We start from the raw sequence: 27,804 nt of genomic DNA, 5'->3' as shown, positions 1-27,804 counted from the left end.
TTTCCTGACATTCATTGCAAACCTTTGAATGTGGCAGCACTCTCCCTCCTTCCTCCCTGGTGTTCCCTGGAGTCTACTCACCCAGCCTTCCTGCCCGTACCATCCTTCTGTAGTTTGCTTTTGGGCAAATGCTGCCTTTTAGGTCTCATATAGTTGACTGTTCAGAGATGTCTGTTCCTCACTGGTATTAGTATTATTGTTCATTTTATAGGCCTGTAATGTGATCTCCAGGAGTGAATTCAGTTCCAAGTTAGTCTCTTCCAGACCAGTAAGTCTGGTCTTATTTACAAGTTTGAACTGTGTTACACACTTCTCTTCCACTTTGTCCGTGATCTACTATTGTGGCCCTGGTCAGACCGTTCAGGGGAGTCAGTAGTGGTAGTCAGGCATCATCTAGTTCTTCTAGTTTCAGGATAATGCAGACTGGGATTGACATGGTCCATTAGTCCTTTGGACTAATTGTTTCCTTGAGTCTTTGGTTTTCTTCACTCTTCTTTGCTCCAGATAGGAAGTGACCAATTGTTGTATCTTGTACACCACCACTTTGCTAAATCCTTCTATTAGTTCCAGTAGCTTTCTTGCAGTTTCTGGGATTTTTCTATATATAGGATAATGTCATCTGCAAATAGGGATAGTTTTACTTCTTCATTATCAATGTGGATGCCTTTTATTTCCCTATCTTGCCTTACTGCTCTAGCTAGGATTTCTAGTACAATACTGAATAAAAGTGGTGTTTTTTTTTGTCTAGTTCCCCTTCTCAAGGGGAATGCTTTCAGTTTCTCTCCATCAAGAATAACGTTGGCTGCTGGTTTTGCATCACCTATTGCTGTCAAGTAGATTCCGATTCATAGCAACCCTACAGGACAGGGGAGAACTGCCCCACAGGGTTTCCAAGGAGCAGCTGCTGACCTTTTGGTTAGCAGCTGAGCTCTTAACCACTGTGCCACCAAACTCTCAGCAAAACAGGAAAAGAGGGAAATTCCTAAAAACAATTAAGGGCATATTGGTTTTGTATATATGCCCTTAATTATTTTTAGGAATTTCCCTTCTATTCCTATTTTGCTGAGAGTTTTTATCAAGAAGGGGTGTTGGACTTTATCAAATGCCTTTTCTGCCGATTGAGATGATCGTGGGATTCTTTTCCTTTGTTTTACTTACGTGGTGAATTACATTCATTGATTTTCTAATGTTAAACCACCCTTGCACAGCTGGTATGAATCCCACTTGGTTGGGGTATATTATTTTTTTATATGCTGTTGAATTCTGTTGGCTAAGATTTTGCTGAGAATATTAATCTATAATTTTCTTTTTTAGTAGTGTCTTTGCCTGGCTTTGGTATCGGGGTTATGCAATTTGGGCGTATTCCTTCCTTTTCTATGGTCTGGAATAGTTTCAGTAGGATTGGTGTCAACTCTTCTCTGAATGCCTGGTGGAATTCTCCAGAAGCCGTCTGGCCAGGGGTTTCTTTTTTGGGGAGTTTTTTAATGATTTTTTTTCGGTTACTTCTTCTATCATGGGTTTGTCTAAATTTTCTACTTCAGTTGGTGTTATTTTAGGTAGGTAATGTGTTTACAGAAATCTGTCTATTTCTTCCAGGTTTTCAAAATGTTGGAGTACAGCTTTTTATAGTATTCTACTATAATACTGTTTATCTCAGTTGATCTGTTGTAATGTACCATCTCATTTGTTATTTTGGTTATTTGTGTCTTCTCATTCTTTTCTTTTGTCAGTTTGACCAGTGTTTTGTCTATTTTATTAATTCTCTCAAAGAGCCAATTTCTAGTCTTGTTGATTCTTTCTTTTGTTTTCCTGTTTTCTATTTCATTTATTTCTGCTCTGCTCTTTGTTATTTCCGTTTTTCTGGTGACTGTGGGCTTCTTTTGCTGTTGCTTCTCTGTTTGAGCTGTAGGGGTAAAATATTGATTTTGGCCCTGTCTTCTTTTTTTGATGTGTTTTTACTGCTGTGAATTCTCCTCTGAGCACTGCTTTTGCTGTGTCCTATGGGTTTTGGTATGTTGTTTTCATTCTCATTTGATTCTAAGAATTTTTATTTCATTTTTAATTTCTTCTGTCACCTAGTGGTTTTTCAGCAAGGTGTTATTCAGTTTCCATGTATCTGATTTTCTTCCCCTGTTCTTCCTGTTACTGATTTCTAGCTTTGTAGCACTGTGGTCAGAGATGCTTTGTATTATTTGGATGTTTTTGAATTTACTGAGGTTTACTTTGTGGCCTATAATGAGGTCTATTCTGGAGAATGATCCATGTACGTTGGAGAAGAATGTATACTGTGCTGATGCTGGGTGGAAGGTTCTTTGTCTTTGAGGTCAAGTTGGTTAATTGTGTTACTTAGGTCTTTTGTATCTTTGTTAATTTCTTTCTATTTGTTCTGTCCTTCATCAAAAGTGGTGTGTTAAACCAGATTGAGTCCAATATAGCTAGATGGTGCCCAGCTACTATCACTGACTGCTCTAACAGGAATCACAGTAGAGGGTCCTGGACAGAGCTGGAGAAAAATGTACAATAAAATTCTAACTCACAAAAATTGACCAGACTTACTGGCCTGACAGAGACTGCAGAAATCTTGAGAATATGTCCCCTGGACACTCTTTTAGCTCAGTAATGAAGTCACTCCTGAGGTTCACCCTTCAGCCAAAGATCAGACAGGCCCATAAAACAAAGGAGACTAAAGGAGCAGCACACCAGCCCAGGGGCAAGCACTAGAAGACAGAAGGGGACAGGCAAGCTGATAACTGGGAACCCAAGGTCAAGAAGGGGGAGTGTTGACATGTCGTGGGGTTGTTAAACAATGTCATAAAACAACGTGTGTACTGTTTAATGAGAAACTAGTTGTTCTGTAAACCTTCATTTAAAGTACAATAAAAGTAAATATTTTTAAAAGTAAATAAAGTGGCATATCAAAGTCTATTATTGTGAAGCTGTCAATTTCTCTTTTCAATGCTGCTAGAGCCTTTTTTTTTATGTATTTTGGAGCTCTGTCATTGGATGCATACATATTTATTATGGTTATGTCTTCTTGGTGGATTGTCCTTTTAATCATTATATAATATCCCTCCCTCATTCATCTCTTATGGTAGATTTTGATGTAAAGTCTATTTTATCAGAGATTAATATTACCACTTCTACTCTTTTTTTGGTAACTATTTGAATGATATTTTTTTTCCATCCTTTGGTTTTTAACCTATTTATGTCCTTGTGTCTAAAGTGTGTCTCTTGTAGACGGCATATTGATGGGTCATATTTTTTATCCATTCTGCCACTCTCTGTCTCTTGACTAGTACATTTACACAATTTACATTCAGTGTGACTGTCGACAGGTATGAATTTACTGTTGTCATTTTGTTATGCTTTTTGTTGTGATGTTGCTGTTTTCTTTGTTCCATTTAATTTTCTATGCTGAGTTCTTTTTATTTATGTATTTTCATTTCCTTCGTTGTTGATTTTGTGTTTAGTGAGTCTTTACGGTTTTCTTCATTATTCTGGTGAGTAGGTTTATGAACTTTTTGTGGTTACTCTGACGTTCACCTTTATCTTTCTACATTTAAAACAGTTTGTTATTTCTTGATATCACCATGACTTCCTCTCCATATGGAAATTTTATGTCTACAACATTTGTTCCTCTTTTTTGTTTTGAGGTTGTCATCTCTTACAGATTGACATTTGGTGCTCTGTTTTTGGTTCTGTAGCATTATTTTACTTTTGAGATTTCTCTATCTTGGTTGGCAAACAGGTTATCAAGGAACTTGTCCTTTATCTCACTAATTTTCTTCCGTTGCTTCCATTCTACTTTAATGGCCTTTGATTCGGTTATCTATTTCTGGTATTTTATTGTTAATCTTTTGATTTCTAATTGTATGATTTCTATTTAATTTTTCATTTTGTTCTTGTATTGTTTTCCTGAATTCTTCTAGGGTTTTATCTGTTTTCCTTTGAGGGAGCCTTCTGAATTCCTTATCAGGCAGTTCTATCACCATCTCTTCCGCAAGGTTTTGTGCCCCTTTATTTCGGTCACTTGGTTGTGCTTGCTTGTCTTGTTTCTTTATATGATTTGATACTGTCTGCTGTCTTCAAGGTATTAAGGCGTTATTTTGTTTATAATTTTGTTTTGCTTTGATATATATCACAGTGGGCGGCCAGGGGCCACACAAATGCTCTTCCTCCAGCAAGTGAGGGGTGGGGTGGGCAGCCAAGGGTCATGCAGGCAATCTCTACGTAGAGGAGGGATGAGACAGACAACCAGGAGCCATGGAGGTGCTCTCTCTGGTGAGTGGGGCAGGGGGGTGGGCAGGTGGCTGAGAGGAGTGTAGGTACTTTCTCTGGTGCAGAGTGGGGCAAAGTAGGCAGCTGGGAGGTGGGGGAGAGAAAAAGAAAAAAGAAAAATGGGAGGAGGGCCTCGTTTTTGCTCCACATTCATCACTTGCCCTACTAGTCAGGTACTGCTGCTGGAGAGTCGCCCTGTCTCTTGATCCTGGCTCTCTCCCTGTTCTGTGTATGCTGAGATCCCTGAAGCTCCCATCCTCCTTCCTTTACTTTCCCTCCTTAGCTCCAGTTCAATCCTTGCTTCACTCCAGTTGTGTCTTCACAGTTTCTCTGTCACCTACTGGGAGTTCTGTGTTGTTTTCCTATGCTCCTTAACCACGGTCACTGCTGCCTTTGTCTCAAAATGGCCCTGATGAGCCAGTGGCTGGCAGGGTACCACCACTCCCTATCTCCCTCATTTGCTGTTGTCGTTCAATTTCTTCTTCCGATCAGTGTTTGATCTAATTCTATATTCTTTCATTTGATGCTCAGGGTTCCAGGGCTGTCATCTGTATCTGTTACACTTTGTTTCTTGGGTCTTTGCTATAGAGGTACAGCATTGTGTGTCTGACTAGTCTGCCATCTTGAATAAAAAAAAAAAAAAAAAAAGAGTCTCCTAATTGCTTTCATTTTTGAGATGGACAGGTGTAATAGCAAATAATTTGAAAGACAAAATTCTCAATATACTCCAATCTAGTGGAACTGAGTATTAATAAGGACAGAATATTCCATGTTGCTTCATTACATAAAAAGTTAAAGAGGGACTCACTAGAAATGTTCAAACAGCAGTAAAGACAGGTGGTACAGCTTCTTCACCTGTGACCAACCGGAAGCCCTACGTTATAAAGAATGTGTGCATTCAGATCACAACGGGGCCTTTCAGCTGGAGTATGTGTGCAGCCCACTCACGGTATAGTTGAAAGTCAATTCTTCCATGAAGCCTTCTCTAGGTACGTCCTTTCCACCCCCAGTCCCCTCAGTTAGAAACAGTTCTTCCTCATCCTGTGTGCCTCCGTGCAGCACTTAACTCACTGCCTTCTCTCAGGTATTTACATGTTTTTCTCATTCACCAACACATTGGGTCTCCATGCACTGGAATCGACTTCACAGCAATGAAGAACAATGTGTCAGCTCCTTCCATATAGGGAGTCTACACCTTCTTCTTCTTTAACCACTGTCTTAGTTATCTAGTGCTGCTGTAAAAGAAATACCACAAGTGAATGGCTTTAACAAAGAGAAATTCACTTTCTCACACTCTAGTAGGCTAGAAGTCCAAATTCAGAGTGTCAGCTCCAGTGGAAGACTTTCTCTGTTGGCTCTAGGGGAAGGTCTTTGTCATCAATCTTCCTCTGGACTAGGGTCTTCTGTGCTTAGGAGCCCTAAGTTCAAAAACCGCGCTCTGCTCCTGGCACTGCTTTCTTGATGGTATGAGGCCCCCCACTCTCTGCTTGTTTCCCTTTCCTTTTACTTCTTGTAAGATAAAAGGTAGTGCAGGCCACACCCCAGGGAAACTTCCTTTAAATTGGATCAGGGATGTGACCTGAGCAAGGGTGTCACATCCCACCCTAATCCTCTTTAACATAAACTAATCTTGCCTTATTAACCACAAGTAGGGATTAGGATTTACAATAAATAGTAAAATTATATTAATTACAAAATGGAGGACAACCACACAATACCGGGAATCATGTTCTAACCAAGTTGACACATATATTGGGGGGACACAATTCAATCCATGACAACCACCTACCCTTTCTTTGTTTAAGTGAATCAACATTCACTGTCTTGAACAAGTTCTTTTTACAATATATACCAATACAACACTCTAACATTGAGATTACTATCCAAAAGGAATCCATATAGACTTCGCCTGGAGTTGAGGCAGCCATCTTTAATCATGAGGCAACAAGACTGAGGACATACACTGTCACGCTGAAGATGGCAGCAATAAAGACCAGAAAGAGCCTGGCCTTAATAACACTGTTGAGCCACCAATCCTTCAGATCACATTTAGACTTTTTTGTGAGATAATTTACTTTCTTATTTGCTTAGGATATTGTTAGATGGATTTTGTTACCAGCAACGGAATATATGCTAACTAATAGAGAAAATGAGGGTAAGTAATGTCAAAGATTAACATTTTGGTTTTAGATCTGTCCAACCACATGGATGATGCTGTCATTCACCGAGATGAGGTACACCAGAAAAGGACCAGGTTTAGGGTGAGAATCATGAGTCCTCTTTTGAACATTTGAGTCTGAGGTGTCTTTAGATACCTGAAAGTTCCTAATTAGTAAAAAAAATAAGAATTATAATTAGAACTTATTTCATAAAGGTGTAATAAGGATTAAATGTAAGGTTCTTCACGTGGTATCTGGCATATAGCAACCACTCAGTAACTGTCCACAATTATTATCACCATCATCACTACTGTTTTACAAATGGATTTATCAACCATAGCTTGGGAGGGTCCAAGATCCATAAAGCTTTCCTTCTTTTCCAACATAGTGAAAATTATAATCCTTTACATAAGGAATTTCACGTTCAGTCTACAAAAAAAAAAGGTATCCTGTAAATGACATTCATTTCTTTATGCATTGATTTAACATGTACTGAGCACCTACTAGGAGTCCCTGGGTGGCCCCAATAGTTAAGCCCTTGACTGCTAGCCAAAGTTTGGTGGTTCAAACCCATCCAGAGGCTCCTCAGAAGACAAGTCTGGCAATCTGCTTCTGAAGGTCAGTCTCGAAAACCTATGCAGTATGGTTCTACCCTGTACACAGAGGGTCACCATGAGTTGGAATCAACTTCACGGCAACTACCAACAACAATTAGCACTTGCTATGTGCCAGGCATTGTGCAGGATTTGCATCTGGACAAACAAGTAAACACATAATTACAATGGCCCAGGATAAGAGCTAGGAGCTATTTTATATCTATGTAAGGTCATGTAGGGAAAGCACCTAATTCATATGTGGCAGGAAAGGCACGTTCAGGAAGGTTTCCCAGGAGGTGCTGACTCTTGAGAGATGATGGCATTATCCACTACATAACTTCATTTATTTCCTTCTTGGCACATACCACAATCTGTTATTTGATCTGCCTTTCTGTAGAAGTGTTTATTATCTGTTTCTTTCACTAGAAACTAAGGTTTGTGAGGATAAAGAATGTATTTTTCTTATTCACCAGAGCCCTGGTGGTACAGTGGTTAAAGCACTCAACTACTAGCCAAAAGGTTGGCAGTTCAAACCCACTGGCCACTCCAAAGGAGAAAGATGTGGCAGTCTGCTTTCGTAAAGATTTTCAGCCTAGGAAATTCTATGGGGCCGTTCTACTCTGTTCTGTAGGGTTACTATGAGTTGGAATAAACTCGATGGCAGTGGGTTTTGGTTGTAGTGTCTACTCAGAGCCTGGCAGAGTTCATGGTACATGGTAGATGCATGATAGATATTTGTTGGGTGAGTTAAAGTGGGGAGCGGCTGGATGTGGCAGACTGCTGGCTGCCTACCCTAAATTCATTCTCCCCTTCTTCCTGGGCATCAGTTTTATTGATGTGGGAGTGATGGGCAAAGGACTAGGCCAATAAATTGAGGACAATTGTCCTCAGGCTACGTAAGATCTTTGGCAGAGTTTACCTGCTTACGGACCCTACTGGAAGCAACCAGATAGAAGTCTAACTGGCTTCTGAGGAAACTGTTCTCCCAGGTTGTCTCCCAACAATCTCACAAGGTAGATATGCTTATTATCCCCATATTATAGGTGAGCACTCTGAGGCACAGAGAGAGCCACAAATTTGCATCTAGGTGGTCTAACTTCAGAGACTGTGTTCTCAAGCCACCTCACTCTACAGAACCGCTTCCCTAATATGGGAAGACAGTCACAGCGAATTTTGTTTTAAGACCTACTGAGTTTAAAATACCTGTAGGTTATCTGAGTGGAGATTACGAGTAGCATCTCCCGTGAGGATCAGAGCTGCAGTCAGCACCTAGGCTATGTGCACGCAGCTTCTTATATTGTCGTAATGTTAGCTGAAGCGATCGATGCCTGTGGTCTTCCAGACTCAAGACTTATAAAGTATTACTTACATATATGTATATTTAAGTAATAGTGTTTCTAAAAATCCCAGTTAAAAAAGGCACACACACGGTTTACAATTTTAAATCTGTACAGGTCAAAAGGATAATAAAATACTCTTAGTTTTACTTTTGATAATACCAACAAACAAAATATAAAATTACAGCCCCAAAACCACTCTGCATATGCATTAGTCCTGTGAAACAGAAACGATCATTCTGGACAAACACGGGGGCCCAGAGGGCCTAATGATTTGCCTGAGCTTCTGAGTGATGAATTCATTTTAAATTCTGTGCTCTCTTCACTAAATATACTGCCTTCCTTACACCAACATGCATGAAGAATAATTTACAGATTTTTAAATCTAAAAATAAAATTATATAAAAATATCTGATCTCTTATTCTTCAGAGATAAAACAGTTTAAAAAGAAAAAAAAGGTACTGAATCCTGGAAATCAAAAGTGCAGTTTGGATGGCTGAGAATTACTCAGATAAACATAAATTCCACTGTACAAAGCCTACAGGTAAAAATTAACTTTTCTGGGAATCATTATTTTAAAAGCAACCCTGAATGCTTTTAGTAGTAAGTGAGAAACTTTATCCTTGAAAAAATATTTTAGAAAATAACAGTTGTGATTAGCTGTCATACTTCAGCCAGTAGAGGTCAGTGTGTCAGAGAAGGAAATGCAGGACTCAGCTGAAATGCAGGAAACTGTTCCTTGGCCCCCCACATAAGGCCCCGTGCACTGCACTGTCCTGTCCTGACTTCTCTGCCTCGTCCTCTCTCCCAAGCTCTCAGCACAGGTGGAAGCATCGGGAGAACCACATGTGCTCCCCACGGCCACCTCAGCCAGTGTAGCAGTAGGGTTGCTTTGGAAACACCATAGTCTTATTCTAGACTGGATGCAGCTGACCACAGTTCAACAGGTGAAAACTACATCTAAACACTGGCCCTTATTTCTTAAACCTAAATAGGCTTTTTGTTTTTGTTTTAAGTTAAAACAAATGTTAGGTAAATCATAGCATACACCAAAACCCCACTATGATTACGTACTAGTTTGCCTCCATGACTAAGCTGTAAATACAGTCAGAGAAGGAACCACATTTTATCATACTTGACATCTGTGCCCAGGACCAACCACCACATTAGGTCCAAAACTGGTGCTCACTGTTTGTGAAAAGTTAAAAGAATCAGTCAAAAATACCTGCCTACAGCCGCCACCACCCATCTCGCAACGGTCAGCAGTTCTCTGACTATATCTCCCAAGAGGCCTTGTACAGAAAGGCACCAAAGAAGTGGGGCTGATACACAGAAATCCGTAAACCATGCTGGGGTGAGCTATGACCCAACTATAAACCCTTATTTTTCCTTACAATTCCAGCCCCTGCTAGTACCCTAAATAAGTAAGAAAGTGAAGGGTAATCCCACTCTGCCTCCCATCCCACCTCAACTCCCTCCAAAGAACTGAACCCCATGCCTGCCTCAGCTACAGCCTCAACTAGGGTGGATACCATCTCCTCCAGAGCCGCTCTTGGCCCAGCAGCCACTAGGACCACACAGACAGGCTTAATTCAAACATTCAGTCAAGCAGGGGAGTCAGACGCCCACTTCTTGTGAGATCCCCATCTTGACTTTCTTGTTTTGAACTGTGCTGAGGCACCTAAACTGGCAGTAGGGTGTAGTCAGACACAGTTGCCGCACTCAACTGTGTATGCACACACCAAACCAAAACACCAAACCCACTGCCGTAGAGTGGATTCCAACTCATAGCAACCCTAAAGGACAGAGAGAACTGCCCCATAGGGTTTCCAAGGCTGTAATCTTTACAGAAGCCCAATGCCACATCTTTCTCCTAGGGGTTCAAACCACTGACCTTTCATTTAGCAGCCAAGCTCTTATTTAACCTCTGTGGCATCAGGGCCCCTTGTACACACACACAAACACATATATTCAGTTTCTAAACTGAATATATAACACATAAATATGAATACGTATATACATAAGTATATGTTTAGACATATACATACGTACATGTGTATGTGTGCGTATACACACAGAGAAACACGCACATTCAGTTGCTGAACTGAATGTATAAAAATATAGTTATCTATATGTATATGCACACACACACTCGTATGTATATGCCCCCCCCGCACCCCGACCCACATCCTAACCAGGGAAAACATACGCTTTGCCCTATACTCTCACAGTCTTTAAGAGTCTACTTATACTGATAAGGACAATGAACTACAGGGTCTGGAACAACTTGGATTTTCCAAGACAATTAAATTCTAGAAGTTAGGAATTCTGCCCTAGTGCCCCACAAGGGCAATCATTCATTGACTGGTCAATTCATTAATTTATTCAATAAGCATTTATTACACACCCACAGGTACTAGTATGTGAAATGGTCTGGAGGCACAAGGACCAACTAGCACACCTCTGCTCTCAGGCAGCTCCAAGTCCACTGGGGGAGGCAGACAGGCAGCAGCACATTACAGTAAGGCAAGGTGAGAGCTAGAAAAGCACATGGGGCCTAAACTCTGACTACAAAGCTAGGGATTAAGTGATGTCAGAGAAGCTTCCAGAAACAACAGTCTGAAATGATGAGTAGGCATTTACTATGGGAGCGTGCTCCTGGCAGGAGGAGCAGATACTCAGCACAAGAGGTGAGAGTCAGCAGGGGACGGTGCAAGGTGGGGCGTAACAAGAAACGAGCCTGGACAGGAGCGGGCAGGTCACCAGGGCCTGGTACGTCATGCTAGAGACCGTGCACTTGACGTCAAGGACATGGGAACCACGGAGGATAAGAGGCCAGAAACACACTCTCGTTTGTTTGTTCGTCTGTAGGAAGCCTGAAAGAAGAAAGGCCAGTTTGGAGGCTATGGGAAGTAAAGCAGGCTAAAATAAGATGAGAGCCTAAAAGAGAGAAAGGGCAGATTTTCCTTAGGAAGTAGAATCATCTGGACTTGGGGGCTGACTGGATGAGGGGTGTTGGGTGAACACTAGTACCAGTCATCAATAAGTGATGTTTGTGGGGGGCTATGCTGAGCCCATTCTGAACATGCTGCGTTCGGGAAAGGTCTAGTTAAGGCCATCAGGAATGAGACCTGAGCTGAAAATTAAGATTTGGAAGTCATCGGCACATAAGCAATAGCTAAGTCAAGAGTGAGTAAGAAGAAAAGAGGGCCAAAGACAAAGCCCTGAATAATACCAACAGTTATGGGCTTCAGAGAGAAAAAGACCTCAGAGTGGGCAGCCACGGAGGTAGAAGAAAAATCCCTTTTTACTTTACAGACACAGGATGTGTCCTGAATTTTGGTCCAGAAAATAAGGTCGTTGTGAACATACCTAAGAACTGAACTAAACCCACAGTGAAAACGGGCCTACAATGAAAGCTATCTATATAGGTCACTTTTCCAAGAGGACAGGGAAACTGGGGGTGGCAACAAATAGCACACCCCAGGTTGCTAAGCTACTGAATAAAATAAGATGGGGCGTCTACCCATGCTGAAATCCAGGCTCTGAAAAATGTGCCCTAGGATGATGCAACCTTCATTAGTTACCATAGCAATGAGCTTCATTTCCCAGGGGACAATTGTTATTTTTGCCACCACTGAAGTAACGCTGGAGGTGGGGAGCCACTGAATTTTGAAGACCCTGAGTTTTCACGGAATACTTGTCTAACAGATCACACACTGCACATTGATACAGAGAGAAGGAAGGCGGCCTCGACCGACCTGCAAACTAACAAACTTGGAGCAATAGGATGTCAGTCAGTCAATGTTCTTTTGTAGCTTTTACAACGATTTGTTTAACGGGCAAAAATGTCTCTAATTCATTTAAGAATTAAGACTGTTGCAGAAATTCTTGGAAAACACTGAAAGGGAAAAAAAAGCCCATTTGTTTATGATTATTTGATTTTTCTATGATTATCAGTAATGAGAACGAACTGTCGGGTTCCCATTACATGCATTCAGATCACATACAGTAAATAAACACCACCAAATCTTCACGCTACACTGTGATATCTGCAGGGGGCTGCCCCCTACAGACAGACAGAGCTGCTGTTGGGAAGCTGTGGCAGTGCATTACAGCGGCCAGGAGCTGAGCTGGGGGCTGCCCAGCCTGGGGTCCACTCCTCCTGTGAATGAGCCTGCTTTATCAGATGTCAACAACCTGGCTGAACCACAGACACTATGGTTTTTTGTTTTCTTTTTTTTCCATAGCTCCATGCTGGAGAAGAGGTGTGGATGTTTTTTATTTCAACCCCTTGGGCTTTAATGGCATTCCTGCTTTAAAAACATTACCAGCCATTCTGGTCATTTGCAGTCATGTGCTTTTAGCAAGGTGTGCTTATTACCGTGATTGCCCCTCAGCATTTCAACCAGATGGGTCACATCTCTCCAACCAAAGGCTGTGAAGGTCTCCACGGTTTAGAATTTAAAAAATAACCATCAAGTGCAATATCTTCGGTGGTTTTTTTAATCTATAAAATAAGGTTGAATGTGATACATATGGCAGGTGAGAAATTACAAAAACAGAATACATGAAAACACGGAATTGTTGTCTTTATCAATAATTAGAAGCAAAAGCCTTTAGGGAAAGAAACTCCCAAGAGGCCTTAAATCTGAGTATTTTTATTACTAATGAGCACTATTTTGTGTCTGCAAATCGTTTTCTTACATTCTAGACCTTCTATTCTAGGCGGTCTGTCACAGACATCTGTGACGGTTAAGGCTGTGAGTCAACTTGGCTGGGCCATGATTCTCAGTGACGTGGCAGTTATGACGTAATCACTTCCATGATGAGATCTGATATAATGTAATCTCCTCTAGGATGAGATCTGCTATGAGCAGTCTATCAGCTGAAAGGGAGTTTCCTTGTGGGTATGGCCTGTATCCAATATACATGGACTTTCTGGCAAAGCTCACTGGCTTTTGCCCTGCTCTGGATTCTGCATTCAACTTATCATCTGAACCCCAGTTCCTGGGACTTGAGCCAGCAGACTGCCATATTACCTGCCAATCTTGGATTCCTCAGCTTCCACAACCCGTGAGCCAGCAACCTGCCACCTGACCTGCCAACCTTGGGATCATCAGTCCCTGCAGGTAACGTGAGTCAAAAGAAGCCTCCGGCCTGATGCCTGACCCATGGACTTGGGACATCCACCCTCTACAACAGTGTGAGCCATTTCCTTCGTATAAATTTCTCTGTCTCTTTCTCTCTCTATATATATATGTTGTCGTTGTTGTTAGGTGGCATCAAGTTGGTTCTGACTCATAGCGACTATATGCACAACAGAATGGAACACTGCCTGGCCCTGAGCCATCCTTATGATCGTTGTTATGCTTGAGCTCGTTGTTGCAGCCACTGTGTCAATCCACCCCGTTGAGGGTCTTCCTCTTTTCTGCTGACCCTGTACTCTGCCAAGCATGATGTCCTCCTCCAGGGACTGATCCCTCCTGACAACACGTCCAAAGTATGCAAGACGCGGTCTCGCCATCCTTACCTCTAAGTAGCATTCTGGCTGCACTTCTTCCAAGACAGTTTTGTTCATTCTTTTGGCAGTCCATGGTATATTCAATATTCTTCACCAACACCACAATTCAAAGGCGTCAATTCTTCTTCGGTCTTCCTTATTCATTGTCCAGCTTTCACAAGCATATGATGCGACTGAAAATACCATTGCTTGGGTCAGGCGCACCTTAGTCTTCAGGGTGACAGCTTTGCTCTTCAACACTTTGAAGAAGTCCTTTGCAGCAGATTTACCTAATGCAATGCATCTTTTGATTTCTTGACTGCTGTTTCCATGGCTGTTCATGGTGGATCCAAGTAAAAGGCGGCTATCTAAGACACATCAATTGGTCTCAACCCACCTGGAGCAAAGAAGAATGAAGCGCACCAAAGACACAAGGTAATTATGAGGCCAAGAGACAGAAAGGGACACATAAATCAGAGACTATATCGGCCTGAGACCAGAAGAACTAGATGGTGCCTGGCTACAGCCGATGACTGCCCTGACAGGAAACACAACAGAGAATCTCTGATGGAGCAGGACAGCAGTGGGATGCAGACCCCAAATTTTCATAAAAAGACCAGACTTAATGTCTGACTGAGACTAGAAGGATTCTGGAGGTCATGGTCCCCAGACCTTCTGTTAGGCCAAGACTGGAACCATTCCCAAAGCCAACTCTTCATGCAGGGATTGGACTGGACTATGGGATAGAAAATGATACTGGTGAGGAGTGAGCTTCATGGCTCAAGTAGACACATCAGACTACGTAGGCAGCTCCTGTATGGAGTGCAGATGAGAGGGCAGAGAGGGACAGAAGCTAGCTGAATGGCCACAGGGAATACAGGGTAGAGAGAGGGAGTATGCTGTCTCATTAGGGGAGAGCAACTAGGAGTACATAGCAAGGTATATATAAATTTTTGTATGAGAGACTGACTTGATTTGTAAACTTTCACTTAAAGGACAATAAAAAAAAATTATCTTTGATTTTGTAAATACCTACAATACTTTTCGTTTGAATATATATAGTACTTAGCCTAGAGGAGGTGTTTAGAAAAGGTCATATAAGCACATAAGAGAAAGACAGAACGAGGACTAGAAAAGAGGAGAGAAAATGACACACATTCTCAGTGCAGAGGTCAGAAGCCCACCAGGAGGCACCAGGAACAGTAACACACCACAAGATCAGAGAGGCCGAGTGCGTCCCCGACTACCAGCATCAACAGTGTTACCTGCTCCTCACCCTGAGTTACTCACAGGCAAGAGAAGAAACCGAGTCCAGCCTTGAAAGTTAGTCTGAGCAATCCAACAATCTGGGTCCTCCCATTAGGCAGGATCTGGGTGGTATCATTAGAGGAATTATACAGGTTTAGTATTGTTCTTGGCTCTGTAAACCACGGGAGGTCACAATCTATGTCATCCGGCTCACCCGTGTATCCCCACCTCATGCTACAGTGAGACAGGCGCGTGCTGAATGCTCACGAGGGACTTAATGAAGCAGTAAACTGACAGCAGTGATTCCGAGGGTGCTCCTGGCTACCACCATTCTGCATCTGTAGACGGATTCTGCTCTCTTCCAGGGTAGCCACATGTAGCAAAATGACTCAGTATTTTACACCTTAAAACTACAACAGATGACTCTCTTTCTAAAACTGTAGTCTCCATAAGAGTTGCCAGAGACGCAGCAATTAGAAGGCAGCTGTGACCACAGTGGCCCTGGAGGTCTGGAAGAGGGACCTTGGCCAGCAGGATAGGGCAAAAGGGTACCTATTCAGTATTCAAATCCAACTTCAACTTTGGATTTGGTGCAATTAGGCTTGATACCTTATAAAAGAAGGAACAAAGGAGAGTTTCTGAACCATGTGTGTGTGTGGACAAGGTTATACAATCAAAGGGGATGTTTTCAAAAGACGACTTTGGCAGTAGTAAGCAAATTGAATTAGTCACGAGAAAAACTAAAGGCTGTATGGCCAACTGAGAGCCTACTGTATGTAGCAAGCAAGGTGTTAGAATACAGTACTGGCAGGGGAGAACAGAGAGAGAATCAAATCCTAGCTATATCTATGTCTAAGGAATCAAGGGAAAGCGAAGGAACCAAAGATGGCTATAACATTTCCACTTTGGAGCGCCACACTGATGGTGGAGGCAGACTGTGAGAAAAGCTATCAGCCCATATTTAAAAAATGAGGAAAGGCCTCACAAAGCCAAATTACTTTTTCAAGAGAGAAAAATTAGCAAATCTTTCAGACATGCTGAAAGATATTCTGGGTAGAAATAACCAAAATACTAGGTAAAATCTAACAGAATTTGTTTTTGGTTTTGTTATTATTTTAAAACACTGCTAATTTGCTTGAAAAGTGAGTAATCTACAGATCCCCCAAACCCTAGGTAATTAGGGGGCATACTGAGAGTTTCTGTTGAACCCTACAGATCTTCAGTATCCATTTTAATGCTACACTGGACATGGGATATAAGAGAAATTTTAAATGCATTTGAAATGCTTTGTAGTAATACAAAGGAGGTATAAGACACCAAAATCAAAACAGACAATACTGTATCTTTACTCTGCTAAGTAAAACAAACATACAATAGTAGATATTGCTCTCTACACTTTTACTTGCTAGGAAGTGACAACTTGACACCAATGGTTGAAAAATCTCATGTTATCTTGAAAAACCACAGCATAGAGATGCTCCATCCCCCCTATAATCAACCCTTCTTCCTGTGGGTTTTTGAGACACATAATGAATGCCCATGAATGTTAATAAATCCCATAAATCAAAATTGCACTAACTCCTCTTCTATAGCGAATCCTTCCCATAAGCGTCCACGAAATTGTATATCGCTGTTTCTTGATATTAAGAAAGAACATGGTATAACACAAAAAGTAAAGATGAACCTATAATAGCAAAGTTATATGTTGAAGAAAAGTCTATTACCAAAGACAATTCACTATATCTTGACCTCTCTTGGAAAACATGCCTGATTTTAAGCCGTGCCAACAGAAAATCTTAACTATAAACTCATCAAACACACAGAGAAGCCGTAGGAATAGACCGTTTATTAGTCAACCTTTATTCATATTTTTGTGGGGGAAGTAAGGCAAAAGCAGTAGCTGAAAATCAATTATGTTCTAAAATCCTTTCCAAGAGTTCATTAAATTGCAAAAAGATTCTGAAATTCTTAGGCTCTTGAGCTAAGGCTGGCATGTCACACCAACCCTCTACCAAAGGTCGCTCTGTAAAACAAGCACGATATGTAAATTATTATTCTACAAAATATTCAGCAAAATACAAATACAAAATATTTGAGCCCTAAAAAACTAAAGTCCAAAAAACTTAGAAATACCCTGAATTTTCACTAGCCAGCATTCTCCCAAGGAGTTATATATGTAATAAAATGAATGAAATCAGCATTTTCTGACTCACATGGCATAGCTTTTCATGAATGGGTACTTATGTGTCAAGATGGATTAACTCTCCGATCTCATTTTAATGAGTTCCTCTTTGTCTTTGAGGGACTATGTGGCACAGATGCTCATTCACACTACTCTACAATCGTTTAAATCAATCCATTTAAGAGTTCTGAGAAATGCACTGACTTGCACTTATTTGACCACGCTACATTCACCAAAATTTAAAACCACAGAATAATAATGTAAGTTTGCTTTTTTCATCAAGTAGGCTGCTGAGCCCTGTCAACTCTACCTCCTTAGTATAAATTAAACCTATCCTCTGCATTTTCTGCAAAACCCTGCTGGCGCAGTCGTTAAGTGCTATGGCTTTGAACCAAAGGGTCACCAGTTCAAATCCTCCAGGCGCTCCTTGGAAACTCTTTGGGGCAGTTCTACTCTATCCTATAGGGTCGCTATGAGTTGGAATCGACTCGACGGCACTGGGTTTGGTTTTTGGTTTAATGCTTCCTACGCTGCCTTAGCTCACAATCTTCACTGATACCGGCAAGAGCCTCCCAGCTCATCTCCTGCCTCCAATTTCACCCTTCTCTGATTCCTTCTTCACCCAACCACTTAAGTCCTCTTTCTAAAATGCAAATCTAATTGTGTCACACCCTTCAAAGATTTGAGGATCAAGTCCAACACCATGGTTTCCAAGGCTCTGCAGGACCTGACCTGTCTGCTCCTCTGGCCCTACCCACTCCAGCTGCCCAAGGGTGGCCCCATACTCTACCAAACTACTCTTGGTTCTCTAACTTAGTAGTTACTAAACTTCTGGGTTTTGTAGGTCGGGTAAAAAGCTAAAAGGGTGGGGGGTTAAACACAGAGTTGCCAACTTTTTATTTTGCCAGGCAAAAAAATGTAAAACAAAATCTATGCCGTGCAAATCCAGCGTGGGAGGGAGGTGCGTGTCGTCACATTGTAGGGAGAGCAACTAGGGTCACATAACAATGTGTGTATAAATTTTTGTATGAAAAACTGACTCGAACTGTAAACTTTCACTTAAAGAACAACAAAAAAAAAATCTATAATGTGTTAGCTCTATTATTTTTAGATGGAGCCCTGGATTATTTTACAAAAAGAGAAGCGACATGATCTTAAACTTTAAAAACTGAATAAATTTAGTTCTAGAAATGAACGGGGTTTTGTTTTTAGTTTCGCTGCAGATGGGTGAAACCTTCTGCATGAACTTGACCATGAAACAGCTGACCCTGCATGTGCTGGCCTCCTTCTTACCTGCATGAATAACACTCATCTTCCCACACTCCCCTTACAGACAGTAGTTTTTCCAACCTTAATGTGAATAAGATGAACACGGGGATGTTGTTAAAACGCCAAGTCTGGTCACAAAGATTTTGTCCCATGTTTCTTCTAGAAGTTTAATGATTTCAGGTTTTACACTTAAGTGTACGATACACTTGTGTTAATTCCTGTATGTAGTACGAGGTATGCATCAAAGTTCATTTCGTTACATGTGGATATGCAATTGTTTCAGCACCATTTACTGACAAGACTATGCTTTCTCCACTGAACTGGCTTCACTGCTTTGTTAAAAATCAATTGACCGTCTATGTGTGAGTTTCACTCTGGACTCTATTCTGTTGTGCTAATATATTTGTCTAGCCCAAGCTATCTCACAACTATCTTGATGGCTCACAGTCCAAAGAAAAGGTGTTCTGTGCAAATGAGAGGGGACGTGGAATGGCTGGACCTCCCTGATGTTTGCCGTGTTTTCTTTCTCAGGCTGTCCTCCGGGAAGTCTTCTCAGTCCTTTCAATTAACAGACCCTGGGCAACTGTTGCAGTGATTTTGCTTTATGTGATTAAATAGACTTTTTTTACTTCAAAGCCAAAGGACTGGTTGTTTCCCATCCTGCCTAACTGGGTCAAGGTCAATTCCCCCTTTCCCTTCTCTGCTACAATTGGTACTCTCCAAGTTATAATGATTGCGGTGCCTGGTTTTGACAATAACCAGCTAACTGTAGCCAAGAGAACCAAGATAACCATAAAATCAGTCCAAAGCATGTTCACAAATCAGAGTGTGTATGTCAGTGAGTGCAAGTGTGCAGAAGCGAGTGTGGGCTAAGGGAGGAAGACAGCTGAAGGCAATTACCTGAAAATGAGCAAAATCCAGCAAAAGCCAACATCTGTTAAGAAACACCGCTAACTGCCTAGCAGACAATTACCGGGTTTCCTGGTACATAAGGGAAGACAAAGGTGGGCAGCCAGCACATTGGAAAAAAAAGTGAAAACACGGTAGGCACCCTTCACTAAGAGAGTCACACCAGATTAAGGCACACGCAGATGCTTCCATACTCGGAGAAGGGAGCCACACTCCGGCACTGCCTAGATGCGGGAAACACCCCGAAAACCCACTGCCATAGCATCAGCTCCGACCCAGGTCGACCCCACATGTATCACAGTAGAACTGTGCTCCACAGGGGTTTCAACAGATGATTTTTCTGAAGTTAGATCACCAGGCCTTTCTTCTGAGGCACCTCTGGGTGAACTTAAACCTCCAACCCTCTTGGCTAGCAGCTAAGCACATGAATCATTTGCAGCACCCAGGGACTTACCAGATATGGTGACACCAGAAGAGAAATGAGGAGTGGTGGTGTGGTTAGACTGAAGCTGTCACCTCTCCTAACAATATCCTATCGAGCATTTGTTACATCAGACACATTCTGCTTTATTTGCTTTATTTCATTAAACCTCACACCATTTTTTTCATCTCCATTTTAGAAGTGAAAAATTGCAGCTGGGGATGCTAATGCGTCCATAATCCCCAAGCCAGTGACACAGAGAACCAGGAGCTAAGCCCATCTGACTCTGAAGTCTAGGTCTCATCACCGCGCTATTTCTAGAGTTGTCTGAATTCTCAGAGATAGGATTAAATCAAACCATGAAGAAAAAGGGTAAAATGCAAGAAGCCTGGTGAAAAGTTTTCACTCTTAGATGACAGACGACAGGAAGCCACACAAAATGGCTTACGAGCATTTATGGAACCTTGCGCAGTGCATTAGGTTTGGATTTGATTTATGCCTCTGGGTACACGAGACAAAAAACGTACTGTTCTGTGAAACTGACTCAGTTACACGAAGCTGCTATTCTTCACAGGCCGGCATGGAAAATAATGATCGCCTAATGATTCACCTCTCAACTCTTACTATGCCATTTAAGAGCCTTAGGGCTTCCTTTTGGGGGGATTCTTCATATTCCCCTACATTCTCATCCAATTCTAAGCTTGGAGAGTGTGGATGAAATCCACTTAATCCAACCATAACATACCCAACTGCTTTGATCTGCACAGAAATGTTTGGGCAGAAAAGCCCTTTTTGCTCTACAAAACTCATTTCTCGGTACTGAGTATATGAGAAAAATCAGCCTTTTCCAATCTTAAGGTGCCAGCAGGTATTGCAAATTTACAAAGGCTTAATTGAACCTAATCTGGGTTCATGATATTTTAAAATCTTTGTTTCCTAAAAGACTTAAGTATTACTTTTCATTAATTTAAAAAGCATTTATTAATAAAAGGTAACCAGATTGGAAAAGAAGTAAAATTATAGCTATTTGTGGATGATATGATTCTATATATAGAAAATCTCAAAGAATCCACAAGAAAACTTTTAGAGATAACAGAGGAATTTAGCAAAGTACCAAGGTACAAGGTCAACAAACAAAAATTAGATGGATTTCTATATAACTGCAATAAGAAATATGAAAGAGAAATTACGGAAACAATTCCATTTACAATAGTATCTAAGAGAATAAAATAGCTAGGAATAAATCTAACCACAGACAGGAAGGACTTATAAAATGAAAACTATAAAACACTGCTAAAAGAGATCAAAGAAGAGTGAGATAAATGGAAAGATGTTCCATGTTCATGGATTGGAAGACTTAACATTGTTAAGACAGCAATACTATCCAAAGCATTCTATAGATTCAATCAAAATTCCAACAGCTTTCTTTTCAGAAATAGAAAAATCAATCCTCAACTTTATATGGAATGGCAAGATACTCTAAATAGCTAAAACAACATCTAAAGAGAAAAAGAAAGTAAGAGGACTCACACTTTCTGACTTTAAAACATACCACACAGCTACAGTAATCAAAATAGCCTGGTACCGGTATAACAACAGACACATAGACCAATGGAACAGAATTGAGAGTCCAGAAATAAATCCACATCTATGGTCAACTGATTTTTGACAAGGGTTCTAAGTCCATTAAATGGGGAAAGAAGAATTTCTCCCAAAAATGGTGCTGCGAAAATTGGATTTCCACATGCCGAAAAGTGAAACAGGATCCATACCTCACACCATACACAAAAACAAATTCAAAATGGATTAAAGACCTAAATGTGCAAGCTAAAACCATAAAATTCTTAGAAGAACAAACAGAGGAAATGCTGTCAGGCTGGGCTTTCAACAAAGGATTATCTAATATAACAAAAGCACAAACAGCAAAAGGCGAAATAAATGGGATCTCATAAAAATTAAAAATTTTTGTTCATCAAAAGACTTTATTTCCAACACAATGCTGAATAAAAGTCGTGATAAAGCACACCCTTGTTCAGTTCCCATTCTCAAGGAAAATGCTTTCAGTCTCTCTGTTGAGAATAATGTTGGCTGCTGGTTTTGTATAAATGCCTTTTATTATGTTGAGGAATTTCCCTTCTATTCCTATTTTATTGAGACTTTTTATCAGGAATGAAATTTGGAGTTTATCAAATGCCTTTTTTACATTGAGAGGACTGTGTGATTTCTTTTACTTATGTGGCGGATTACATTGATTGACTTTGTAATGTTGAAACATTCTTGCATACCTTGTATGAATCCTACTTGGTCATGATACATATATATATATATATATATATATTTATATGCTCTTCAATTATACTGGCTAGAATTTTGTTAAGAACTTTTGTGACTATATTCATGAGGGATATTGGTCAGTAATTTACTCTCTTTGTGGTGTCTTTGCCTAGCTTTGGTATCAGGATTATGCTGGCTTTATAGAATGAATTCGGAGTACTTCCTCCTTTGCTATATTCTGAAATAGAGTAGTACTGGTGTGAGGTCTTCTCTGAATATCTGATAGAATTATCCAATGAAGCCATCTGGGCCAGGGTTTTTGGTTTTCTGGTTTTTTTTTTTTTCAGGGGAGGGAGTTTTTTTACTACCTCTTCAATCTCTTTTGCCATGCGTCTGTTCGGTTTTTCTACCTCACTCTGTGTTAGTACAGGTAGGTAGTATGTTTCCATAAACTTGTCCATTTCCTCTACATATTCAATTTTATTGGAGTACAGTTTTTTCATAGTATTTTGTTACGATCCTTTTTACTTCAGTTGCTTCTGCTGTAACGTTAGCCATCTGACATCCGATTAGGGTTATTCATTTCACTCCTGCTTTTCTTTTGTCAATTTGGCCAATGGTTTGTCCATTTTGTTCATCCTTTCAAAGAACCAACTTCTTCTGGTCTTGCTGATTCTTTCTATTGTTTTTCTACTCTCTGTTTCACTGATGTCTGCTCTAATCTTTATTATTTCCTTTCTTCTGGTGACTGTTGACTTCTTTTGCTGCTCTCTTTCTATTTGTTCAAGTTGTAGGATTAATGTTTTGATTTTGGCCCTTCTTTTCTGATGTGTGCGTTTATTGTTATAACTGACTTCTGAGCACTGCTTTTGCTATGTCCCAAATGTTTTGAAAAGATGTATTTTCATTCTTATTTGATTCTAGAATTTTTTGGTTCTATCTCTTCTTTTTTTTCTATTACCCAGTGGTTTTTAAGCAATGTGTTATTCAGTTCCCATGTATTTGATTTTTTTCCTTGTTCCTTCTGTTATTGATTTCTACTTTTATGTTAGAAATGAAGTCTTAATACCTGCTACGGTACAAATGGAGCTTGAAGACATTATGCTGAGTGAAATAAGCCAATCACATGAGGGCAAATATTTTATGACTTTGCTTATTTAAAATGACAAGATAAGGCAAAAGTACAGAGAATAAAGTTTATTAGTGATCACCAGTGGCAAAAGGGAGGCGAAAAGGATTGTCAATAATGATGGAAGAAATTGCATTGATTAAGGCTGCACAGCTGATTATTGTAATTGCTGTAAGTTTTACACCTATAAAAAGTTGAACTGACAAAAGCTGTGTGATAAATATATTTACAACAATGACCAAAAATAAAAATAAAAACAGTAGCTGCTGAGACTGCTTATGTAAAACCAAACACCTCCTGGTATTTAGTTCCTTGGTTTAGAGGTTTAGGGTCATGATTTCATGGGACATCTAAGTGGCCTAATAATGTCTTTAGTGTTCTACCTCCTAGTTTGTTGCATAGCACCTGGGGTCTTCAAAGCTTGCAAGTGGCCATCCAAGACACAACAATTCATCTCTACTCACCTGAGGATTAAGGAAAGTCAGGAATAGGAGGAATGGAGGAGGGTGTGGAATGTGTCGCTAATTGCCTCCAAGAACAACTGCCTCCTTTGCTATGAGACAGAAGGACTGGATAGTGCCCAGGTGGCATTACTGAACATTTTGATCAAAGTATCTATAGAAGAATTCTGATCAAAAGGAGGAAAACGCAGATCAGGATTCAAATTCTCATCCTAGAAAAATAAGAGCCATCACACGAATAGATATATGCACACCTATGTTCATCAATGGACAAATGGATAAACAAATTATGATACATTCATACAACAGAATACTATACAATGATAAAGAATGATGAATCTGCGAAACATGTCATAACATGATGAATGTGGAAGACGTTATGCAGAGTGAAATTAGTCACAAAAGGACAAATATTGTGTGAGATCACTATTATAAGAACTCGAAAGGTTTAAGCACAAAAGAAAACATTCTTTGATGGTTACAAGGGTGGGGAAGGAGGGAGAGGAGTATTCAATTACTAGATTAAAAAAAAAAGATAGTAGAGAAGAATTATCTTAGGTGAAGGGAAGGACAACACACAATACAGGGAAGTCAGCACAACTGGACTAAACCAAAAGCTAAGAAGTTTACTGAATACAACCAAAGACTTTGAGGGACAGAGTAGCAGGGGCTGGGGTCTGGGGACCATGGTTTCAGGGGACAGCTAGGTCTGTTGGCATAACAAAGTTTATAAAGAAAATGTTCTGCATCCCACTTTGGTAAGTGGCGTCTGGGCTCTTAAAAGCCAGCAAGCAGCCACCTAAGATGCATCAATTGGTCCCAACCCAGCTGAAGCAAAGGAGAATGAAGAACACCAAAGACACGAGGAAAATACTGGCCCAAGAGATAAAAAGAGCTACAGAAATCAGAGACTCCATCAGCCGGAAACCAGAAGAAGTAGATGGTGCCCGGCTACCACCAAGGACCACCCCAACACGGAACACAACAGAGAGTTCCTGATGGAGCAGGAGCAAAGCAGGGTGCGGAACTCAAATTCTAGTAAAAAGATCAGACTTCGTGGTCTGACTGAGATCAGAGAAACCACAGAAGACATTGCCCCCAGACTCTCTGTTAACCCAGAACTAAAATCATTCACAAAGCCAACTCTTCAGACAAATATTAGACTGGACTATAAGATATAAAATGATACTCGTGAAGAATGTGCTTCTTAGTTCAAGTAGATATATGAGACTACACAGGCAACTCCCGTCCGGACGCGAGATGAGAAAGCAGAAACGGACAGGAACTGGTTAAATGGACACAGAAAATCCGGGGTGGAAAGAAGGAGCGTGTTGACACATTACAGGGATAGCAACTAGGGTCTCATAACAATGTGTGTATAAATTTTTGTATGAGAAACTAACCTGAGCTGTAAACTTTCACTTATAGCACAAAAAAAAAAAAAAAAGAAATGAAAAACAAACAAAAAAATTTTCAAATTCTCCTGAAATCCAGACTTCCTGGAGCCATAGAGGGTGGATGAACCCCTTAAACTATTGCCCTGAGATGATCTTTAAACCTTAAACCAAAAATATCCCCTAAAGCCTTTTTAAAACCAAACAATAGTTTAGCTTAACTACTAAAAAAAAAGATTTGTCTTGAACACTGTGCTCTTTTAAGAACTATCTATAAGGGATCAGGTTGACAACAGCAACTCAAAAGATTAAATAGAAACCTTAGGAGGTAGTAAGTTTATGTTAACAAAGGAGAAATAACTCAAAAAAGGAGGGTGAGAATGGTTGCACAACTCGAAGAATGTAAAAAACATCGCTAAATTTTACATGTAGAAACCATTGCATCGGTGTATATTTTGCTGTGTATATTCTCAACGATAACAAAAATTTTTTTTTAAATCTGTGGGAGATTAGAAAGATAGATTAGATATATTAGAATGACAGAGAGATAGCATTTATTGAGTTCTTAGCAAGATCCAGGGCAAGTACTAGATACAGCAACGGGTAAAAGTGGGGTCTCATCCTCATGGAGCCCATGGAGTAGGGATTTCATCCAGTCTTTCTTAAAAACACACCTCCAGGCTTTGTGAAACTACACTGTTAGTTCTTCGTGTTATTTATAGAATTAAAGCCTTGTAATACAGGGAAACCTGTGAGAGCAGGAACTTGACAGGACTCCTCTGTTTTTCCAGGTTTTGCAAGTTTTCCACCTTCGACAGAGTGCAGTCTTGCCATTTTTCTATCACTCGTTTTAGTGGAAAATATTTTAGTTTTCCTTCTCTGATATGTTTCCGCCTTACACAGTTTCCAGCTTTTGCAGGTTTCACTGTAGTATATGCTTAGGAATAAGGGATAAAGAAGATCTCAAAGGAGGAGGAGAATCTTTACACTTTTTTGATCTCCAGTTTTGGAAACTGGACTTCAAAATAAAAAAGTCTGTGCTGCTAGAGGATATTCAAATGGCCAATAAGCACATGAAAAGATGCTCAAAGTCATTAGCCATCACCCATTGCTGTCCAGTTGATTCCAACTCACAATGACCGTACAGGACAGAGTAGAACTGTTCCATAGGGTTCCCAAGCCTGTAAATCTCTGTGGAAGCAGACTGCCACATCTTCCTACCGTGGAGAAACAGGTGGGTTCAAACCACCAACCTTTCCGTTAGCAGCCCAGCGCTTTAACCCCTGTGTCACCAGATCTCCCATTAGTCATTAGGGAAGATGCAAACCAAAACCACAATGCGATACCATCTCACCACCTTTAGAAATGGCAGTGATCATAAAAACAGAAACATTACTTGTTGCCAAGGTTGGGGAAAAACAGGAAATATGATCCATTGTTAATGGAAATGTAAAATGGTACAACCACTGTAGAAAATATTTTGGTGGTTCCTCAAACAACTGAACATAGAATTGCCATATGACCCAGCAATCCCAATCCTAAGTGTATACTCAAAAGACCTGAAACCAGCTACGCTAATAGACACATGTACATTGATGTTCATGGCAGTACTTTTTACAATAGCCAAAAGGTGGAATCAACCAAAAAGTCCAACAACTGCTGAATGGAAAAACAAAATGTGGTATACACATACAATGGAATACTACTCAGCCATAAAGAGGAATGAAGTCCTGATGAAACTGGAAAACAGGCTAAGTGAAATAAGTCGGTCACAAAAGGACAAATATTTTATGATTTCGCTTACATGAAACAGCAAATATTACAAGACCAAATATTATTAGTAGTGGTGGTACAGTGGTTAAGAGCTAGGCTGCTAACCAAAAGGTTGGTAGTTTGACTCCACCAACTCCTCCTTGGAAACCCTATGGGGCAGCTCTACTCTGTCCTATAAGGTCACTGTGAGTCAGAATAGACTTGACAGCAACGTTTTTTGTTTTTTTTCCTGGAGTAGGAATGAGGGGAAAAAGAGGGAGTTTTTTCTTAGGGTACACTGCATAGACGTTAATGGTAGGTGGGATAATTTGGAAAAAGGTAGTGAGAATGGTTGTACAACTTGAAGAATGTAATCAATGTCACTGAATTGTCCATGTAGAAATTGTTGTTAAATTGCTGAATGTTTTGTCATATATATTTTTGGTAAAAATTTTAAAAAGTCTGTTGCCACATCCAAACTCCCTGAGGAACCAAATTACTGGGCTGAGGACTATGGGGACCACGGGGACATCTAGCTCAATTGGCTAACACAATTTACAAAGAATATGTTCTACATCCTACTTTGATGTGTGGCATCTGGGGTCTTAAAAGCTTGTGAGCAGCCATCTAAGATAATTTACTGCTGTCACCCCGTGTAGAGCAAGGGAATGCAGAAAACTAAAGACATAAAGGGATAGATTAGTCCAAAGGACTAATGGACCACAACTACCACAGCCTCTACCAGACTGAGTCCAGTACAACTAGATGGTGCCCCGCTACCACCACCGATTTACTCTGACAGGGATCACAATAAGGGGTCCTGGACAGAGCTGGAGAAAAGCATAGAACAAAATTCTAACTCATAAAAAAAGACCAGACTTACTGGCCTGA

At 40.5% G+C, this 27,804-nt stretch overlaps 1 protein-coding gene across 10 annotated transcripts in view; it reads right to left on the bottom strand.

Annotated features, from left to right (window-relative positions):
• Positions 1-27,804, bottom strand: part of WDFY2 (WD repeat and FYVE domain containing 2) — a 297,542-nt gene that overhangs the window by 188,829 nt on the left and 80,909 nt on the right. Inside the window, exon 1 of one of the 10 annotated variants that reach the window (XM_064270180.1) lies at positions 82-939. The exons of the other annotated variants lie outside the window; for them this stretch is intronic. Coding sequence (XP_064126250.1) covers positions 82-149 — 68 coding nt within the window. The 5' untranslated portion in view covers positions 150-939. Of the gene's footprint in view, positions 1-81; positions 940-27,804 lie in introns of those variants that run through there. 10 annotated transcript variants of the gene reach the window in all.

This window comes from Loxodonta africana, chromosome 17 (assembly GCF_030014295.1).
Source record: "Loxodonta africana isolate mLoxAfr1 chromosome 17, mLoxAfr1.hap2, whole genome shotgun sequence".
Classification (NCBI taxonomy): Eukaryota; Metazoa; Chordata; class Mammalia; order Proboscidea; family Elephantidae; genus Loxodonta; species Loxodonta africana.
Note: the sequence above shows the minus strand (reverse complement) of the source record. Positions and strands in the feature narration are given on the sequence as shown.